This window comes from Drosophila erecta, unplaced genomic scaffold, assembly GCF_003286155.1.
Source record: "Drosophila erecta strain 14021-0224.00,06,07 unplaced genomic scaffold, DereRS2 tig00000055-arrow-pilon, whole genome shotgun sequence".
In the NCBI taxonomy this organism is placed as follows: domain Eukaryota; kingdom Metazoa; phylum Arthropoda; class Insecta; order Diptera; family Drosophilidae; genus Drosophila; species Drosophila erecta.
In genome coordinates this window covers 14,653,155-14,673,366 of record NW_020825200.1, presented here as the reverse complement: position 1 = coordinate 14,673,366, position 20,212 = coordinate 14,653,155, and the positions used below count along the sequence as shown (strand labels likewise).

Genomic DNA, 20,212 nt, shown 5'->3' with positions numbered 1-20,212 from the left:
GCCAGGGGGCTGAGGGGGCGGCCCACGGGGTGGGCGCAATTCGTTAGGGGCGTCTGCTGAGGCAGAGCTTTATGCCCCTTGTCAAGCGGCACTGCAGTCAGCAGGAATAACACTTGCTTGTAGTATCTGGCACAGGAGGAGGATTGTTGAGGTGCACGGATCCTTAAGAAGATTAACGCTATGTGGTCACAGGCCAAAACAAGATAGGCGAATTAGACTTTCTCAAAGTTCGAGGGTCATTTTTATTTAGATGAATTAGTCAGCATGTGGAGATGTCTCTGATCAAAATGGAACTTCAAGTTAGCAGCACTCGGAACTTTTGGAATGCCTTCGAGTAAGCATTTCGAACAACCAATTAAACTAAAATCAAACGATTTTTTAAGTTTGCTTACAAGTAAATAATTTCGTTTATAATTGGTTTATACTGGTTTAAACCTTATTTGCTTCGATTCAAAGTATGCGAGGGCATAAACTAAATGGCAAAGAGCATCCCCCCGTCGCCAAAATGTCAACTTCCATGTGCCTGCTGCCCGTACAATGGGGCGTATGAACAATGTGCGACTTGTTAATTCACCACACGGACATGGACACCCACCCACACACAGGCGCTCTGCCTGCCACTGGGCGTGGTGAGTAGCGGCAACCAACGGCACCTGTTGCCGATTAGCCGACTCGTACGAAACCTGTTGCATACTTAGCAGCGCAGAGCACAGTATCTATGAGGTTGAGATTACACGAAAACGAGGCACGAAATGCATTTGGACAGTAGGGATGTAAGTAGGTCTTACATCCGCCATTGATTTATGGCCATTGATAGGAAAATTGCGCCATGTGCGAAAGCGAGATAATGGCATAAACACACATAAAAATAGATGCCCATCGGCGCTAATCTAATAATATAAGGTTGTATGGCATTCGTGGAAAATTAAGCACTTCCGCCTATGAAAGCAGTGCATGTTGCTTTTGGTAAATACAAAAATTATTACAGATGCGGATTCTCATGTATTAAGTATGCCAAAAACATTATTTAATATTCATAAATACATTTATTTTATGACCAGGAATCTGATAGTCGGAAAACTGAAGCTAGAAACTCAGTTCTTGTGTGTGCTTTTTGAAATCGACTTTGCTCCCGATGCCCATCAATTAACGCTGGCAATTAGATGTACATAAAAGCCTATTAATGTGTGCTCCAACAAACTCATTAATGGCCACTATTGGCCAATAAAACTTTGCCTATCACTTTCGCAGCCAAGGTGGCTAGGCAATAAACGTGCTTTGCACACTAAAACCGATCGCCAGTTAAACTAAACTGTTCATTTGAAGGAAGACAGTTGACCCGCAGATAATAATATGCATTGACTTTCAGTTTGATAGTTTGCAAGTTCAAGTGGAAGTGATTTGCATGGAAGGAGGAAAAGGTTGATGGAGGAATTTTGCACTTTGAAAAATAAAATGTGCACTGCAAGGAAAACCCTGAATCAATTTACAAATTGTAAGTTATTGATATGAAAAAACCAAGTCTAAAAAGACAATATTACGTATACGCAGCGTAGGCTTGCAAACCTTAAATTATTCCCAGTGAAAGTACCGCTGATCTTAGCATTTAAGTATATAGAGCTCCAGATATCAGTTGATAGAGAAGATACTTCCGCTTGGAGCACGCCCACAATTTGCACCCGAAAATAGATCGTAAAAGAACACGAACTGCGGGCATGCGACGGATTTGCTGAGAATTGCGATTTATGGCTATGTCAATCAGCATTATGCAGGATAGGTAGGATTACCTGTCTACCCCAAATTGCCCACAAATATACCCACTGAATTTATACTCCAGTATGGCACGAGTATGGGTGTGTGAATTAATTTATTTATGAATGCCGTTGGACTTATCGCTGGTGGTTTATTTATAACGCAGATTCACAGTGAGTAACAAATGCACAGATACATTTACAGAAACAGAAACAGATACTAGATACAGATACCACTAGATACAATTGCAGAACTCGGGGATTTCAGTTAATGGCGCGAACAACTCTCACAACAGCAGCGCAGCAATTTCAAAACGGGTTCTTAAACACATCTCTGACGATCAGTTGGGATTTGAAAGGTTTGTGGCATGTGGTCCACTCCAGAGACGGCTTTTTGCTGGACTTTTTTTTGGGTGTTTTTTCAGAAGCAGCTGACGGCATTGAAATAGCATCGCCAGTACGCTCGTCCACCGCCGGATCCGGATGGTTGGATACGCCGGGAACCAGCTGGGGAACCGGAATGGGTGGACGTTCCAGATCGATCTGCGCCGGCTCTTCTCTGAAAGCTCTTTGGCATTAACTGAAATTTTCTTACACATCGCGCTGCTAATTTTATGTCTTATATTGCAATTTAGGTTTTATGTTCCAACTTACTGTTTCGCCAGTGGCGCGATTGATCTGGTTTAAATCTTTGAAATCATAATCCAACATTGTTCCCGAATCGTCGTCGCTGTACATGCCTAAACGAACAGCCCATTTGCAATCATTTCTTTTTATAGATATCATCACCAGCACATACCATCCTCCCTGACTTGGTGGGGCTCCATTCCGTTGTGGGATTCGCCAAATTTACCACCCAATAAGTTTCTATCCCCGAAGAATTCGCCGATTCGTTGTTCACTTCTTTCCTGCTCGAGGGCATGATGCAAGGCAACCATTAGTCTATCCAGAAGTAATGCTGCTCGCTTAGGAACCACCATCTATAAGATTGTAGAGAAAATAGGGAGTCATGTAAATAAAAAATAACAAAAAGGCGGACGGGAGATATTTGACAACCTTATAATTAGCAACAAATAAAAATTATAATTTTTAGATAAATTGGTTAATTTAATGTATTTTAATTTAATCTATTAAAAAAGTGATGGAACACATTTCTTATAATAGATATGTTAGATTTTCTTAGACCTGCTGGCACAGCCAATTCTAATTTTCAATTAGTTAAATGTTTTTTTCGAGGTCCTTACACCCACTTCCCACGCATCAAACATGAGCCGCACAGAATATTTAATTTCTGGTTGAAAGTGCTCTGGCCACAGTGGGCCCTCATTACGCCCAACACCAATAGTGTGCACCTGGCTTAATCAAAGTGATGTGACGTCAGCTCGCCTTTCAAGGGAAATGTAGCTAGGGGTCAGAGCCGAAAAGCAATCAAATGGAAAATATACAATTACAAATTGTGTAAGCTGATAGGGATTCAAAAAAAGCCAGTGACCAACCGACCCACGCGGTGATTCCATTTTTGGGCTTTATAATTTTCGGATATTTTGCTTACCGGATACTCGTCGTAGCCCTCGTCGGCTGGGGCACTGAAAATCTCCTCCGGCTGGCTGGGGGCCGACCTGGATCCGCCCGCCCGCTTGTCATCCGCCGGAGTGTTGGCCTCCGGCAATGTCACCTCTCCGGCTGCACTGCCGCCAATGGAGAGCAGCTTGTCGGGGGATCGTTTGTCGGTGCCGGGATACACCATCAATTGCCGGCACATGTGCAGCTCAAAGTTCTGGATGAGGACGAGCAGGATAATCAACATGGCTGGTAGGTGATAGGTTCTGCTTGGTGGAGAACCCTCCTTGACGGCAAGACTCGTGGAACTGCTCCTCCTCCTGGCAGTTTGGCGACCAGGTGGGCGATGCATTCTTGTGTCTACTGGCGGGAAACTAATTAATGTCAAGCCTGTCCTACGTTGAACACTTTTGAAAAATCAACTGAAGCGTTGGCTTTATGCGTTCGACGCTTTTATAGCAGCCAATTCCTTTGCAATTGCTAGTTTTTTTTTTTTTTTCATTTTCCTTTTTCGTCCTGCCACTGCTTTTTTACAGTAATGAAGCATTATAGACGCTTGTTAATCGGGATGGAGCTGGTCCAACAGTGAAATGCTTTTTTCATACTTTGATTTACGATTGCGGCTCCCACTCGGCGTCCTTGTTGTTGCTCCTTGGCTGCGGCTCTGGCTGTAATTACCGAACATCAAAATCCATGTCCTGCCTGCAGCCAAGTTATTAACGCACACACACGCGCACACATATCGGCCATAAGTGGGCGGAAGGATGTGTGTGTGGTTGCAGCCTGTTGCGCTTTTTCGGTAGTTCGGCTTAATGAGCGAAATGTGAAAGTCCTTTTTCGGCCCAATTCGCCTACCCACTTGTTGCTCGTTAGGCCAAAAAAATGAGATGCTGGGCAGAGGAATGGGATGGCCACGAACTCGGTTGACTCCTCGCTGCATGTGTCCTTTCACTGCGTCCCTGTGTGGGCGCCACTTAAGTGTTTTGCATGCTGGCCCTTAAAATGTGGTGCATCCTTCCTTAACGAAGGATTCTTGGTGGATTACTGCGATTCACAAGTCGACCACCGATATTATACTTCTCCAAGAAATTTAAAGGTGACAGGCTTTAATGATAAAGCTACAATGTTTCTTAACATTTCTGTGACTTTCATATCCAATGACTTTGTTTAGAAAAATTACGTTTCGCAGCACTTTAATTTAAGTTGTGCAGAACAACAATAAATTAAAGCGAAACAGCAGGAGCTATAAGGATCAGAGTTCATTGGCCATGAAACATTTCTAGCCTATTAATTACCTACTGTTAGGGATTTCCGCATGCAAATCGTAATAAAACTGCGAAAACAAGCCGTAAATGAGTTCATGTTTCATGGGTTTCATGTGTAACAAACTCGTTGGCCTAAGTAAACTATACATACTTTGAAAGGACGTAGAATAAGTAAAACAACAAATTTTAAGGAATTTTTAATGTGAATTCTTATTGCTGCTCAATTTCTGTTGTAAAATAACAATAATACCTAAAATGAACTAGTATTTAAATTCTGTTCAATTTTGAGCCCATTTATTTGATAGCCAAAATGCCGGAATCAGAATTTTAAATATTAGTTTCCATCTTCAGTCAAATGTTTCCGCCAGTTATTTTCCTAGCATAGCGTATTTCCAAATCGTAACAAAACTCGTTCCCGGTTTCTCAGAGTGTAGTTTCGCCATCGCAGCATCCCTGGAGCATCCGACACGAGCCCGCGCCTGCGCCCAAGCCACCCACCCGAGTAACGGGAATGTCAAAACACTGGGAGAGCGGAAGAGCGGGAGAGCGGGAGAGCGGAAGAGCGGGAGAGAGCCAGTAGCCCAGTCAACTGGGAGCCCGCAGCCTCCGAGTCCTGCGGAAATCCAGTGTGCGATGTGGAGCCAAGTGAAACGGAATTAGTCTGCAGTAATTCGCCGTCGAAAGCGTGGCCATTGTGAGCTCGAACAAAAACAAAAACAGCAGAAACGCAGGAAAAAGTCGAGCGCAGGGGGCGCAGGACGAAGGACGAAGGAGATGCAGGCAGCCGAGCGAGGCAGTCGTGTGAAAATTGTTGTATCGAAAGTGCATAAAATGTGGCCCACAAACAATTAGCGGAATAAGCAGAGCACGGAGAACAAAACAAAAACTCGGACTAACTAGAAAGCAAACAGGATGTCAAGGACTTGAGCACGAGCGGGGCGGGGGAGCGGCGGGCGCGACTAACAACAGGACTTTGGGCGCATCAGGACTCGCAGCCAGTGACGCCAAGATGCGTGCCTACTACACGGCAAAGGATATGCGAAAATACGGCGATTTGAGCTATGAGTAAGTACCAAAATGGGCAAGTCCCTCGTTCAACATCAAAGGCTGCCGAAAATGGAAATGTGGAGGGGGTGCTGGGCGCTTTTTGGGGCAAGGGACAGGTGTGTCATCGCTTGTTTGCTTGGAGCTTTCTAGCCGAATGCCATTTCAACGTTTATCCTTATCCTGCTGCCCCTAAACCGTTCGATTCCCTTGATTTCCCGTGTGTTTGCACGAGGAATATGCAATTGCAAGTGTCAATTGAAAATTGTTTTTGTCCACAATCGAATGGAATGAAGATTTCTTCTGGTTCGCTAAAAGTGGGTTATGCTCTTCAAAAAAAGGGATGAGTGATTGATATTTATTTGTGGTATGTTAACTTATTTGCCTTTCATTTAATTTTATGCTAACGGATTGGCGTGTTCTCCTGAAATCTCGTTCTGTATCTTAGTAAGGACATTGTTCAACTTTTAACGTCGGTGGTACAGGCAATACAGGCTATGAATAACAATTGAAAACACTACGATCTCACTTTTAATTTACTTGGAGTCGATTTTACTCAGTTCCTCACACAATTTCTGCACTGCAACCTTTTTCGTATGTTTATTTACTATTGGCTACTTCAGTAGGCAGTCCGCGTATGCATATTCATAAGCTAGCCTGGCTTAAAGTTGAAAGCATTGACAGCATCACGTTCTCCTGCATTCCTTGACACGGGAACCACACTTCTGGGAGGCGTAGTGGTGGCTCGCAGGACCTCAAGCGGGTGAAGCTTAGTCTGGGTGGGCAGCGGATTAAGGACTTTCGGCTGAGTGGCTACTCAGAGTAGCTAGCTTCCTTTGTCTCGGGCAGTCATTATATGGTTTGTTGCCTTAATTAATGGCTGTCAGCATAAAAACTGCTAAGCTCTATAGAGAATGCAATGAACCGCCAGAAGTGAAAATAAAGGGGGTGAAAAGAAATAAATAGCCTTTCAAAAATATTAATAGTATCTGCGCATCAATACTGAAATGAATCAATATTTAATTCGTTTTGTATCTACCAAACATTTGCTATTACAAATCTTCAGTTTCGAGTATGCTTTTCACTGAGATTTTCAAACATCCCCATCAAATATAAGCAGAACCTTTCAAGATCTACATAGAGTACTACTTTTCAAACACGTTCCCTTGGCCTTTTCTGCTAGACTCACACATCAATCGTTTCTCATTATTCAACAGAAGCAAGTATCTGCTGGATCCGAAGTTTATGACCAAGAGGGATTTGCAGCAGTACTACCGCTACTACAACATGAACAAGAACCGTGGACAATTCAAGAAGGTTGTGATTGTGATCTTCGCCCTCTGCGTGTTTTCCTACCTGTGTGTGGACTACAACCTCAGGACGAAGCTCCTTCGTTTCCGCGATGGATTCGACTTTATGGCCCGCATCGAGGACCACTACGGCGGAAATGTGACAACGGCCTATTTCGTTGATACGCCGGGCTGCCGGATGCCGCACTTCGAGGTCACCGACGACACCATTGCCCAGTTCATGTTAAAGCCGCGTCCGTACAGCTGCAACAGAGCTCTGATCCGCACGAGCGACACGATTCCCGGACAGCTGCACCTCAATCTGGAGGCCAGTGAGCTGCTCGCATACTACAACATCAGCGATCTGTCCTCCGTAAATTGCAACTACACGGAGGTGAAGCGGAAAACCGATGCCAGTAACACTTACAGTCCGGCAGTGAGTTTCAAGCTGGATAAGGTAATGAAACTGCCGCTCAGCTCGGAGTTCATTTGCATGTGGTGCTACGATGCTTTGGACAAACTCTTCTACAAGGACTGTCATTTCTTTGCTGTAGATAAGCCGAAGATTAGGCCCCCACTTAAAACCGGAACCGATAGGGTGAGCTTCAACAAGAGCAAGGAGGAGCAGGAACGGCTTTCCGTGATGATTCTGGGCATGGACAGCCTATCTCACCTGAATTTCCTACGCCAGATGCGCCGCACAGCGAACTACGTCCGGAAGCATCTGTCCCACGTGGAATTTTGGGGCTACAACAAGGTGGGCGACAACACCTTTCCCAACCTGGTGCCCCTGCTGAGTGGCTTGGAAGACCAGGAACTGAATATGGCCTGCACGCCAAAAACATTGCGATCCTATGATAGGTGCTCATTCATTTGGAAACGCTACCAGCAGCTGGGCTATCGCTCCATTTTCGCCGAGGATGTGGCCCTACTCTCGGCTTTCAACTACAATAAAAATGGGTTCCGCAAGCAGCCCACGGACTACTATCTGCGACCCATGATCATGGAGATGGAAAAGACGGTGGCCTTCAAAAAGGACCTCAACATGCACTTGTGCATGGGCAGCCGGAGGACGGCGGACGTACTGCTCGAATACATGAGGAAACTGGTGCCCCGGATGAGCAGGGATCTTTACTTTTCCTTTTTCTGGACGGTGGCCCTAACACATGACTACTTTAATTTCCCCTCACTGCTGGATGAGGCCATGTTGCAACAGTTGACGCAGCTGCAAGATTCCGGAGTCCTTAATCGCACGGTGGTAATGTTGCTATCCGATCACGGACTTAGATGGGGCTCCTTTCGACGGACCTACCAAGGTATGATGGAGGAACGGCAGCCCCTAATGATGCTGTTGTATCCGCCGTGGATGAACGAGCGCTATCCGGAGGCCATTGCGAATCTCAGGTTGAATGCCCGCCGGCTGACCACACCATTTGATGTGCACGCGACGATGCTGCAGCTCCTGAATCTTCACAATTTGGAGGCGGATGAGTTGCAGCGCAGATCAGTAGAGATGGACGAGCCGGATAGCACGCTGCCCAGAGGCATCAGCCTATTCCTGCCCATACCGGCTGCTCGGACCTGCGAGCAGGCGGGCATCGCTGCCCACTGGTGCACCTGCCACCAGCGGCAGGAGCTGCAGACAAACGATCCACGTGTCCAGCGGGCGGCGCGTTATCTGGTACGCCTGATCAACAACCGACTGAAGGATAGCTCCCAGTGCAGGACCCTATACCTAAACTCCATACTCCAGGCTCTGATTGCGGCGCCGCACTCGAAGATCGTGAAGAACATTTCCACGGACTATGCGGTGGACATCACCCTACGACTGCAGACGAAGCCCGGACTGGGTGTTTTTGAGTCCACGGTACGGATGACAGGCTACACGACCGTGCTCACTGGCACCATCAGCCGGCTGAACCTGTACGGAAGCCAGAGCTACTGTCTCAACGATCCGGCCCTAAAGATGTTCTGCTATTGCCACAGATAAGTTGGCAATCTAACTGGGAGCTTTCGGGGATGGTGTATTTGACTTCAAAGACTTGAAACCCATTAACATAGCCTTAGCCAGAAAACCTAGTTTATTTCTATGAAATAACCAATGTTTGTATAAAAATACTTATCCAATTTTAGCCCCAGTCTTAGGCACCTATGTAGTCACGGTAGTTAAGCGGAATTTGTTTATTTCCCATTAACTTAGAGGACAATAAACTGAATGAACTAATAATCGTAATACCCGCGGAATTACTTTGTGTATGTAAAATAAATGATTAACTATTACTGACTAGCGAGGGAAATGGAGAAAACAGAAAAAAATATTTGTAACCAATATAGATTATGTCGCACGTAATGTTTTAGACCACAATTGAGTTGTTATATATATATATAATGCACTACATATTTTGTTTAGGCATTTATTATTTATAGCCTTATGGTGAGTTAGTAGATCAATAATAGAATGATATTTTTTAAATGTGTCAATTAGGAATATCCTTTCTAGTTACAAATTTATTAAGAGGCTAAATTGTATTTAGCACGTACTTTAATAATTTTCATAACATTTATGAACCAATGCACATGTATATTTTTTGTGATTGACAATTTGAAATATATAATAAATATATAAAAAATTTCATGTTTTCGTCTAAAACAATATTTTTATGAAATATTTAACTAATATATTTACTATTTTACCTATTTCATTTCTAAAATTCAAATCTTGATAAGCGATAACCACGTTTAATATGTATGCATCGATACTATCGATATCGTTAACAGAGTTGTCGTTATTCTAGCTAAATTTTTGAGAAATGTTGTGTGCAAATTTGTAATGCAAATCTTTAAATACTAAATACCATTAGTATTATCATAGTATGATCATATATCATATAAATACTCACAGTATTATCAAAAATCGAATGCAACACCTTCCCTTGCAAAATAGCCAGAATAATGAGCTCCAGTAAATTCATTTGTGGGGAAATAAACTCATTTACCAACACTGGCGCCTGTTGTTATTGTCTATCGTTCTTATCAGTTCAGTTTTTCGTTTAATTTTTGTTTGTTGCAAAAATGCACTAAATTCGCAGTTTTTTGCTGTTTGAGCACTCATTAGAGTAGGACAATATGCCGCCCACGGAGACACTGCGTCCGGGAGAACGCGGAACAGCCGGAGGATCAGGAGCAGGAGCACCGGAGCAAACGTACATCATCAGGCAGAGCAACAAATACTATGAACACCGAGATTCCCAGGCCACGGCCATGTCGGTTGATTACTCGGGCCAGTGGGTACTCCTCGCGGGTCGTGGTCACCTGGCACTGCAACGTTTGGGACAGGACGATGGATCTCTGCGACGACATGAGCGGCATTCTAAGTACGAGGTGTCGGTGGCGGAATTTGCCATATGTCCCAGTCGCAAAGAATACTGCGCCATAGCGGTAAGTACATATTTGATGTTATCTACCTATGGGCTGCGTTTATCCCAGTTTGCCCTTGGAATTTCAGACTAGCCAGAATATAGACATCGTTCGTTGGGGCACTGCGGAACCCCACTACGAGATGTCCTTGCGCGGACATACTCGCACAGTGACTGATATTGACTGGCATGGCAAGGATCCGAACCTGCTGGTCAGCTGCTCCATAGACACCTTCTCTCATATTTGGGACTTAAGGGAGCCCAGGAAACCAGCCTTGTCGTTGAATGCCGTGTGCATGTGTAAGTTTCTATAAAATAATTGAATCTTTTTTGTATTACAATAATAATTCTTTCAGCTGGTGCTACCCAAGTGGGATTTAACCGCGTTTCGGGAAACCTTCTGGCTGCCGCCCATGATGGTGATTTGCGCATCTGGGACATTCGCAAGGGTAGTTGCCCCACACACTATATCACAGCACATTTAAATAGAGTGCATGGTATCAATTGGAGCCACAAAAGGGAGACCTGCTTGGCAACCGCCAGTCAGGATGGAACGGTCAAGTACTTTGATGTGTGTAATCCTCGCAGGGCGGAGAAGATTATTACAACCATGTCGCCCGTGTGGAGAGCAAGATACACGGTAATTACTATAACTTAAGCAGTATTTATGGTTATTCTAAACACATATTGTTCAATACAGCCTATTGGCAACGGCCTGGTTAGCATTGTGGTGCCCCATTTGGGCCGTGGCGAGAATAGTTTGCTGCTCTGGAGCAACAGCAAGCAAACGGACCCTATTTGCTCCTTTGTGGGGCACACAGATGTCATTCTTGACTTTGCTTGGCGTCCAAATCGCGAGAGTTCCAATGAAATAGTACGTATTCCAAAGTTTCCATAATTTTCTTACTTATGCATTGAGTAAATTAATTAGGAACTGGTCACTTGGTCAAGAGATCGCACGCTGAGAGTGTGGAAGATCGATGATAACATGCTTAAGCTTTGCGAACCGTCTGCGGAAGAAGAAGAATCTCGTTTCGAGCCCGATCTCAGTGAGTTAAGAGTGTCTACTCCTCCAGAATTCCTGCATCCACGTTCCATATTGGTTGCCGCTTCGTTGCCCATATCCACGGGTGACGGTGCCTGTAACACCTTGCCCATGGCTCGCTCTCCCAGCTTTGGAGGCGGCTACTATCGCAGGGAGGAGCCCCACATAGCCAGATCGCTGACAGATCAACCCACGTGTTCGCTGCACCACGAGTTCTCACTGCTCAACACGAACATGCCTCATGTGGAGGTAGACACGCTAGATGCCATAAAGCGGTACGCCTGCTTCAAAATCTGCGCCGGTGGACACACAGTAATTTTACAAGTGACCTTCACGACTTCGTATCCAAGTCCTAGTGCTCCGCCAGACTTTCAGCTTTGCCAAGGAACCACTCTGTCCAGTGAGGTGAGTGGGGTTCTGCTCAAGGTGCTGCGTTGCAATGCATTGCAGCGGGTCAAGAAATCCCGCACCTGCCTGGAACAATGTCTACGTGCTCTAGTGGCGGCTATGAAGAAAAAGGTGACCGCTGTCGGCGGAGCGGATCGTAGCCAACTACTCCTGCAATCCCCTCGTCTGGAAGGCGCTTTGTCAAGCACCCTGCACGATGCCTGTATTCCATATCCACGGACGTCAGGTGTTCATTTCAATGCCATTGGTATGCTGACCACTTTCGCCCAGCCGGTGAACAACAAAAGGCTGACCCTGCGGTCACACACAGCATTGACTCCGAGGACCTTTTCATCGATGAATGGTAGTGGATTGCTAGGCAATGTGATGGTTACCGCCCAGCGGGACGCAAACGCCTCTTTTTACCTCCAGGAGAGGATGATTTCGGGAAAACCGGGCAAACAGCGAGCCATCCGGCAGATGAATGGAAGTCCGGTCGTTCACGTATACGACACAAGTAGCTTACTCCACATTAGCCGCAGAATGGCTCGGGAGTTCTCCCTCGATAAGCGGGACATTGCTGAAACGTGTCGTAAAAATGGAGAGATCTGTCGCCAGCATGGACGCTTGGACTTGGTGCCCGTGTGGCTGTTGGCGGAACTGATAGCCACTCCCCAAGTTCCTCATGAAACACTCAACGAGCTGCTGTTCTACAAAGATCCCTTCAAGAAGTCCCTGCTGGAATCACTAATAATGCATTATGCTACCTCCGGCGACATACAGACTGCTGTGCTGCTGGCTTGTTTGTTTGACAAGTGTCCAACGGGTGGAGGTGCCATCATGGAGAAGACAGTTCGACTTCCGCCGCAGCTAAACTCGCAAATTTCACCGTATCACACGGTGCTTCCGCTTGACGTCAAGTCATCTTCTTCATCAAACACTTGGCAGCAACTTAAGCAGCTACGCAGCAACTCTTGGTCCGACTCCTTGGACTTGGAGATGAAGCAAATCCAGTCTGATGCATACGCTTGCTCTTTGATTAGACGTGCTAAGATGCCGCTGTTTGATCAATTTAAGCGCGTTTATGCCGAAATATTATTTGGCTGGCAGTTGCTTTCAAAGCGGGCTTTGATCCTCAAGCACACGCAGAATACCCCTCCTCCTGTCCAGTACGTGGAATTTGTTACCGAGTGCAGGACGTGTTTCAAGCCCAAACGGACGCCCAAGTGCGAGACCTGCAAGCGACCCGTACTCTTCTGCGTCCTCTGCCGTTTGCCTGTAAAAGGAGCAGCCAACGCGTGTCTGGCTTGTGGCCATGGCGGTCACATAGACCACATGATGCAGTGGTTTGAGGTATGTATCTATCTGAGTTTGACTCGTTTGGTTTCTTGTTTGTATTACTTAATCTTTTGTCTTCTTCACATATCAAAAGATGTTTAGATTTTTATTTTAATTTATTCTTGTTTTCCTTTTTTTGTACCCTTCTAGAAACACAAAGTGTGTGCTACCTGTGGGTGCAAGTGCTTGGAGCGCACTTCAGAGCTGCTAGCCCTACTCAGCTAGTTCAGATCTTTCAGCAATAATCTTACTTAACCTTCTCTCGTCTGCGTGGATATCAAAATAGTTAGGTGTTTTATAGACATTAGGCAAAAAATTTTTGTACGACTTGCATACCATTGTGAAATATATGACCATTTACTAGGCAAGCTAAGGGTAGAAGCTTTATGGAACTACACACATGTCCAAAATAATGTGGTTACGATATAAGAGATAAGAATAACTATTTCTAGATTTTTAAAGTACATACATTTATTCTTTTTTATTATCGACTTTTGCTTTCCGTTTTATTAGCTTAAATTCTACGATTTACTTGTAGTTTTTGCATTTGCAATCATTATCATTTTCTGTTTTGTCCGTCATAATAAAGTTTGCTTTAGATTTGAAAATAATTTTTTAATAGGTTTTGCATCTCCCTTTCTTGTTTTTGTGTTTTCTTTTGTTCATTAAGCGTCATAAATATAAAAATGAAAATAAAAGGAACGAAACTAAAAAGGCAGCACTGGTAAACTGCTTGCAGAAATTAAATAATAAAAAAACAATATTGCAATTTAGTAGGCAAATCTTTCTAAAGATAATACATTTTTGATATAGCGACATAAACATTAGATATACGGCCTTACTATAACAAATCACGCACAAAACAAATAAACAATAAAATGAAAGGCATAGATTTAATTTCAACTCTTTAAGGGATGAACTTGGCTGAGAGTTTTCGAGCAGACTTAACTACAAGCGTGTACTTATAAATGTGTTTGTGGTCATAGATTAACTATCTTGGATGGGGATCGGATGGGTAATCTATCAAAACCAGCCACTGGCCAGGTTGTAGTTCTCTTGATATCATTTCAGCTGATCGCGGTACGTTATGATTGCCTTCATCAGCAGACGGACATTGCTGAACTGCGAGTTCTTGGGGCTGTTTTTGATGAACTGCTGACAATTACGATACAGCTCGGAAAGCACTTTAGGAGCGTGCTCGCGGGTAATGGGATCTGCCATATTGATGGCCAACAGTGCCTCGTTGAGATATCTGCATATGGAAAGGTACATCATTAATGCAATCCCTTGTAATGTTTGGCCACTTATTTAGTTCTCTTTTAGCTCACCTCTGCTTAAGCTCATTATGATTGGTCATGTCAGCGGATATTTGCTGAATGAGCGACAGTAGAACCTTTTGTTCCAGTCTGCACCCCTCTGGTGCGAACGCCTGGTTGCTGTCCGTGTGCCGGAGAGTGAACTCCACTAGGCCCAAGTCGTTGGCCAGTAGAGCCTGATGGAAGGCCTTGTTGATTTGTCCAACCAGCAAAAGCTGCTTAATGCTGTCCCTGAGGTCGTAAGGTGGTGCAGGCGTAGCGGCCTGCGAACGCATTGCCATGTTCTGGGCTTCCATGTGCTTGCGTAGCTCTGCTCTGATCGTTTCCTGGACCTGCCGCGCCAGCAAAATCTCCAAGCTCTTCACTTCTCTTTGTGTCTCAAGCATGGCGTCTGTGAGTTCAGTGCGGTGCTTATGCAGGCTGCTCTCGACCAACTGCTTAAGCATGGATAACTTGTTATTTATCTCCTCGGTATTGCTACCCCCAGCTTGGGGTTGTGGCATGTGCTGCAGGTAGGTGTTGAACTGGACCATAACTAGAATTCGAGTGTGCAAGATTAAGAGTGAGCTTTACGTATCTATCATGATTGTGATGATCATATACTTACAGTCTTTTATGCCCACACTGAAAGCGTCATGCAGTTGTTTAAACATGTTCTGCGAGGACTTCTCATAAGCTGGAATCAAAGTGCTGCCCATGGATTCAATGAAGGCGGTTTGAAGGCTGGTTTGGACACCAATCAACACGGACTTGCCAAAAGTGTCCAGAAATTGCTAGTGGAAATGAATTAAACTCTTAGTTATAAGCATCTATAGATGGACCCGGAGACTTGCATACCTTGCTCTTGCACACCTGGGCAATATTCTCCTTTACCGTTTTGTCAATCACACTCAACTTCTGCACAATCTCCAGTTGCATTTGGGCTTGAAGCTGGTCCATCTTGGCATTCACGCGAGGGAGCAGTTGGCGCTGCAGTTCCATGTTGAGAACGTTGCCAATGATGTCCGTGAAGTGATTCATGACGTACTGATTCAGTACCTGAAGCACAGAGTCACGAAGCTCTCGGTTTTGACTCTCACTGTAAGATTCACATAAAAATTCGTTTAGATTGCGACATGATTTGCTTTGTAATTTTTGTTATATCCTACCGCGCCGCCAAGAATTCCGTCAGTTTCTTCTTGTGCTCGTTTTCGTATCGCTTGAGGTACTGCTCCATTAGCTTGGACAGATGCATCTCAATTTTATATGCTAGCTGACTAAGATTCTTAGGCTCCAATGAAGTGTCTTGTTTGCTATGCAGGGACACCGCCGCTTCGTGCTGCTTTTGTAGCTTGTTGACTTCGTTCTCCAATTTGTTAATTTGCTTGGATTGAGCCTTTACTAGATCTGCAAATTATTGATGTTAAATTGGTATAATTTCAAAAAAGTTTTAAATTACTATTATTTTTAATAATAAATACATATTTGAAATTTCTGATTTAATATCGCAATACTCACCTATGAGTAGTTCCATTTTGGCATTGAGCTCTCCAGTTCCACTTGAACCATCGCATGCTCCGCCCGCGTTATTGCTGCTGCTGGTGTTGCTGGTGTTAAGAGTTGTGGCGGTGTTGTTGTTGCTGTTGCTGCCCACACTAGTGTTATTGTTATGGCCCCCACCTAGCGTGGGCGGCACATTGCCATTGTTGGTGTTCTGCACAGCCTGGGACATGATCTGCGCAGCATTCTGAAGCTCAGCAGAGTGGGATGACAGCTTGACGATGGGCCATGTTCCGTCAACTGCTTCTGGCAGCGGCGATGAATTTGCCAGCTCTTCTTCCTCATCGTCATCATCGTCGTCCAGATTCTCTAGCTCTGCTTCGTAGGCATCGGCATCATCCTGTGTGGCCATTATCTCCTGCACCTCTCGACTCGGACTCGAACTGCCGCTGGCCAAGTTCTCAGCCACATTGCGCTCCGGATTGCGATCAATTGCAATGAACTTCTTGCGAGCGTCCAGCTTCTCCTTGAGCTTTTGTTGCTCTCGGTCCTCGATGAGGGTGTTGTTCATTAGGTTGAGGAGAACTTCCGCATTGGGGTTTTCGGAAGTCTTGGACGTTACCGTAGCCAGCATGCGTATGGTTTGCAAGACCGCTGAATCGATGGATCTATCCTGAGCACTGCTGGCTGTAGAGCTATCAGTTCCTATGGAAGTCGTGGTACTAGTTGATACAAAGACAGCTGCTGCCGATGCGGTTCCGCTTGCACTGAACGCATCTGGGGTCATGAGATTAACCTGTTGCGGATACGCGCTGCTTAGTTGCGGGGACTCTGACTTGGCCGCCTCCTTAGTGGCGTCCTGCAGGATGGCTGAAGGTGCAGCCGCTGCAGCTGCCGCCACGGCCACTATGGCAGACGAGTTGCCCGTTGAAGCTCTCTTTGCGGATTTTGCAAACAATGCATCCAGCTGTACAGTACCCACAGTTCCGCTGCTGGGGGATTCCGGCTCCTCTTTGATTAGTAGATTGTCTTCCGGCGTCTGCGATCGCTTGCTGCTCAGGCTGCTCCGCTCTGGTTTTTCAGCCACGCATGGCTGGTAGATTATTTGACATTCCTGCAGGCTCTTTGCCTGCACCACAAACATGTGCAGCACAAGGGCACTGGTGGAATTGGAATCGTCATCGAAGTCATCGGGCTCCTCAATAGGATAGTAGCTCTCGATGGAGTTCTTCACACGACGCATACTAGCGTTCACAATAGAAAAAGAGAGAATTCCCGAGCTCAGCTTGAATTCGGCAACATTCTGAATGCGTTTGGACGAGTCGCAACCCTCTCCTTCGCTATCGCTACCTCTATTCGCAGATTCTTCGATGCCGGGACTGCCAATCTGCATTACGTAGACGGCTAGTGAGTCCAGGCAGGACAACACCAAATAGTTCGCACTGCGATCGATTCCCGCGATAAAGTTTCTGGGCTGCACAGATGACGGACTACTTGCCCCCACGTTGATAGTTTGGAGGCATTCCCACAGCGAGCAGTTCCATAGCTTGATTTCGGTATTGGCATCGCTCGTTGTGATCACGTGCTGCCAGTAGGAACTATAGGGAAAAGTTGAGTTAATCGATTATAATATTTAATTATAATATAAGTTACTTACTCTTCAACAGGCTTATTGATATTGTCGAGGAAAAAGAGCGAGCAGACCTTTTTGCCATCGTGTGGCTTCCACTCGTGCAGGCAGCGATGGTTGCGCACATCGAACAAATAAATTTGGTAGAAGCGGACCAAGCCATCGGCGCAGGCGGCGGCCACAGTGGTGCCATCCGGGGACAAAGCGGCGCACGTGATCAAGGAGTCCTCCTCAATCTTCAGATATCCAGATTCAAGGGCTGCTGGTTGTATCTTGCCGCGCTGTTAAGATAAAAGACATTAATGATGTGAATGACGCAGAACGTAAACACAAACAAACCCCATGCTCAGAGACAATCATCTTCACTTGAAAGCATTGAAATTGAGAGCTCCGCGACCAAATGAGGAGCTGATTCTCATCGTCATCGTCGTTGATTGGAACAGTGGTGCTGCTGCTGCAGACATAGGGACACCAGGAGACCATATCGTATTCCGGTACATAGTTAGCGATAGGGTCCTCCACCTTTAGCACTAGATTGCACAGCAGGTTGCCTTCGATTTGATCGACTTTGTAGACAAACAGCGAGCTGACATCGATCACTGCTAATATACGCTCACGGTCCGTATGGGCAAACTGCAGATCTAAGACCTCGCCGCTCATTCCCTTGATCAAAGCTCGCACACTGGTGGCTATGTTACAGACGCGCACCATGCCCTCCATGCCGGTGGCTTTGTTGTTGACTGGGAATACAATAAATTAATTTCTAAATTAATTTTTAAATACAGATGCACATACACTGATACTCATAATAATAATATACAAAATATCATATTATTCCCCGTGAGATACTACAATTTTTGATTGAATTTCTTTTGCCTTTTTTATAACAGTCAAGAATTGTGAGAGAAGGTTTGCATACATGCACGAAATATAATTGGTAATGAAACTCCCATGGGATATACATTTCTTACCATTGATAGCGTACGCCAGGTGTTTGCCATCGCGGTGGACTGCCACCAGGTGACCCGGATAGTAGTACTTGCGCTCCCACTTGTAGTCGACGATGTTCTTTAGCTTGACCTTGGAGGAACCGCGTGTGTGAACACCGCCGGACGTAAGGACCTTGGTCTTATTGGATCTAATGACGCGGCAGCACTGCTTCTCTTGCGCTTGGAAGTGGCTGTGAGGCACAAAAAAAGATCAATTAGGCAAGGGCCATCTATTGGTTAACCGGTGGTACACACATGACTTCCATCTCCTGGGGCTCCGCCGCACTGCCGTTAGCGGCAATCGGCTTGTCCTGGTCGGCGCTGTTGCTCATCCCGGATGCTGCGTCGATGGCCGGAGCACTAATGCGGATGCGGGCGTCTGCTAGCGGTGGATGGTACGCGGAACTCGCTTTGCCACACCTTGGCGACCGGTGGACAGACGGCGGCGGGGAGGAGAAGGCAGACGAAGGCGTCTTACGAAAGATTGGCAAGTGTGCAAGCGCGAAGAGCGCGATTAACATTGACACATCGGCTGACTGCAGGTGGGAGGATGATACGGCATGGGGGTACACATTATTAATTTCGCCAGTTGATGAACAGAAACGACTCGCACACCAACCTGCCCTATCAATATGCAGCAGTCAAATGGTCTCGTTTACTCCTGCTAAATGCACCCAGCCGGTACTTGGTAACTCTGGCCTCCAGCAATTGTTCGTCTACCTGGCGAAACTAAACCATTTAGTTGGCTGCTTCTCGTAAACTCACAAATTTTCGCGAAAAACTTTTTTGCCGCAAAACCTTAGAGATGTGTAGCGGCGTGTGCAAGAGCAATCGATAATGGTCCGCGTCTGTTATCGGCGACGAGTACCAGGGATGGACGCTTAGCGAAACGTTTATTTGAAAACAATAAAACAAGTTTCGGTTGCATTTTCGTTTTATTGCATTTTAACATCAACTTAATACATTTATCTTTATCATTATCATTTATAGAGATGTATATCCATCAAAACAATACACATTGATTACGCAGCGACGTAATAATATGCTTACATAGTGTTTCAATATCACTTTTTCTTTTCATATTACATTTTGTTTCGTTTCTCGTGTGATTGTGTGTTGGTAGGTCTTTGAAAATGATTAACAAGTTGAAGAAAAACTCATATATCTAGTGGTTTAAGTATGCAAAAGAAGTGATATATCCCGGTATGTTTGATAAATTCGAAGTTAGCATATACGTACACATTCAGTGGTCCGAGTAAATCAAATTTGTATCCTGTTTCGGTAGAAAAAATTTTGGTAATTGTAGATAATATCAAGTGTTATCGTGTTCTCGTGTACACTATACAGATAGAAAATATATTAATATGTATATACTTTTTGAAAAGCCTAAGCTAAGCTTTCAAGGAAATGAATTTCTTTATCGATTTTTTACTTTTGACTTTTCTAATACTTAAACATTAAGCCTGGCTTTTTTTTTAGGTTCGTTTTTGTAATTTTTTTTTTTTTTAATTTTCATTGCCGGAATGAATAGAAGGGGACATTTTCGAGTCATACACAAAACATTAATAAATAGCATATGGAAAAGTAAAATGCCTTCGCAGCAGGAAATATTACAGCTGGGATTGGACCACTTTGTGGCAGTTTCATTAATCACTAGGGTGAGGGTGAGATACGGGTGGCTGTCAAGCGAAAGAATTGTGTGT

The 20,212-nt window shown here is 45.0% G+C and overlaps 4 protein-coding genes across 5 annotated transcripts; 2 read left to right on the top strand and 2 right to left on the bottom strand.

The window, feature by feature from the left end:
* Positions 1-1,849: 1,849 nt before the first annotated feature.
* LOC6542996 lies at positions 1,850-3,716 on the bottom strand. 2 transcript variants are annotated; one of them, XM_026979145.1, is made up of 4 exons: positions 3,304-3,716; positions 2,551-2,731; positions 2,406-2,491; positions 1,850-2,331 (listed from the first exon to the last, which is right to left on the bottom strand). In XM_026979145.1, exons 1-4 carry the CDS (start codon positions 3,661-3,663, stop codon positions 2,173-2,175), a joined length of 786 nt encoding a protein of 261 aa, XP_026834946.1. In that variant the 5' UTR covers positions 3,664-3,716; the 3' UTR covers positions 1,850-2,172. The 2 variants fall into 2 exon arrangements, with proteins under 2 accessions (XP_026834946.1, XP_001969871.2); XM_001969835.3 differs by having other exon boundaries at positions 1,850-2,310.
* Positions 3,717-5,197: 1,481 nt separating this feature from the next.
* LOC6542530 lies at positions 5,198-9,274 on the top strand. The gene is made up of 2 exons (XM_001969834.3): positions 5,198-5,641; positions 6,838-9,274. The coding sequence occupies exons 1-2, from the start codon at positions 5,586-5,588 to the stop codon at positions 8,897-8,899; spliced, it is 2,118 nt and encodes a 705-aa protein (XP_001969870.1). The 5' UTR covers positions 5,198-5,585; the 3' UTR covers positions 8,900-9,274.
* Positions 9,275-9,667: 393 nt separating this feature from the next.
* Positions 9,668-13,564, top strand: LOC6542726 (GATOR complex protein WDR59). Its single transcript, XM_001969833.3, has 6 exons — positions 9,668-10,347; positions 10,415-10,625; positions 10,682-10,965; positions 11,026-11,199; positions 11,257-13,110; positions 13,246-13,564. Exons 1-6 carry the CDS (start codon positions 10,036-10,038, stop codon positions 13,318-13,320), a joined length of 2,910 nt encoding a protein of 969 aa, XP_001969869.1. The 5' UTR covers positions 9,668-10,035; the 3' UTR covers positions 13,321-13,564.
* On the bottom strand, positions 13,541-19,383 carry LOC6542525 (enhancer of mRNA-decapping protein 4 homolog). The gene is made up of 11 exons (XM_001969832.3): positions 19,129-19,383; positions 18,765-19,045; positions 18,492-18,700; positions 17,860-18,260; positions 17,548-17,801; positions 15,909-17,488; positions 15,560-15,797; positions 15,249-15,489; positions 15,019-15,184; positions 14,424-14,946; positions 13,541-14,347 (listed from the first exon to the last, which is right to left on the bottom strand). The coding sequence occupies exons 2-11, from the start codon at positions 19,028-19,030 to the stop codon at positions 14,158-14,160; spliced, it is 4,068 nt and encodes a 1,355-aa protein (XP_001969868.1). The 5' UTR covers positions 19,031-19,045; positions 19,129-19,383; the 3' UTR covers positions 13,541-14,157.
* Between the last annotated feature and the right edge of the window lie 829 nt (positions 19,384-20,212).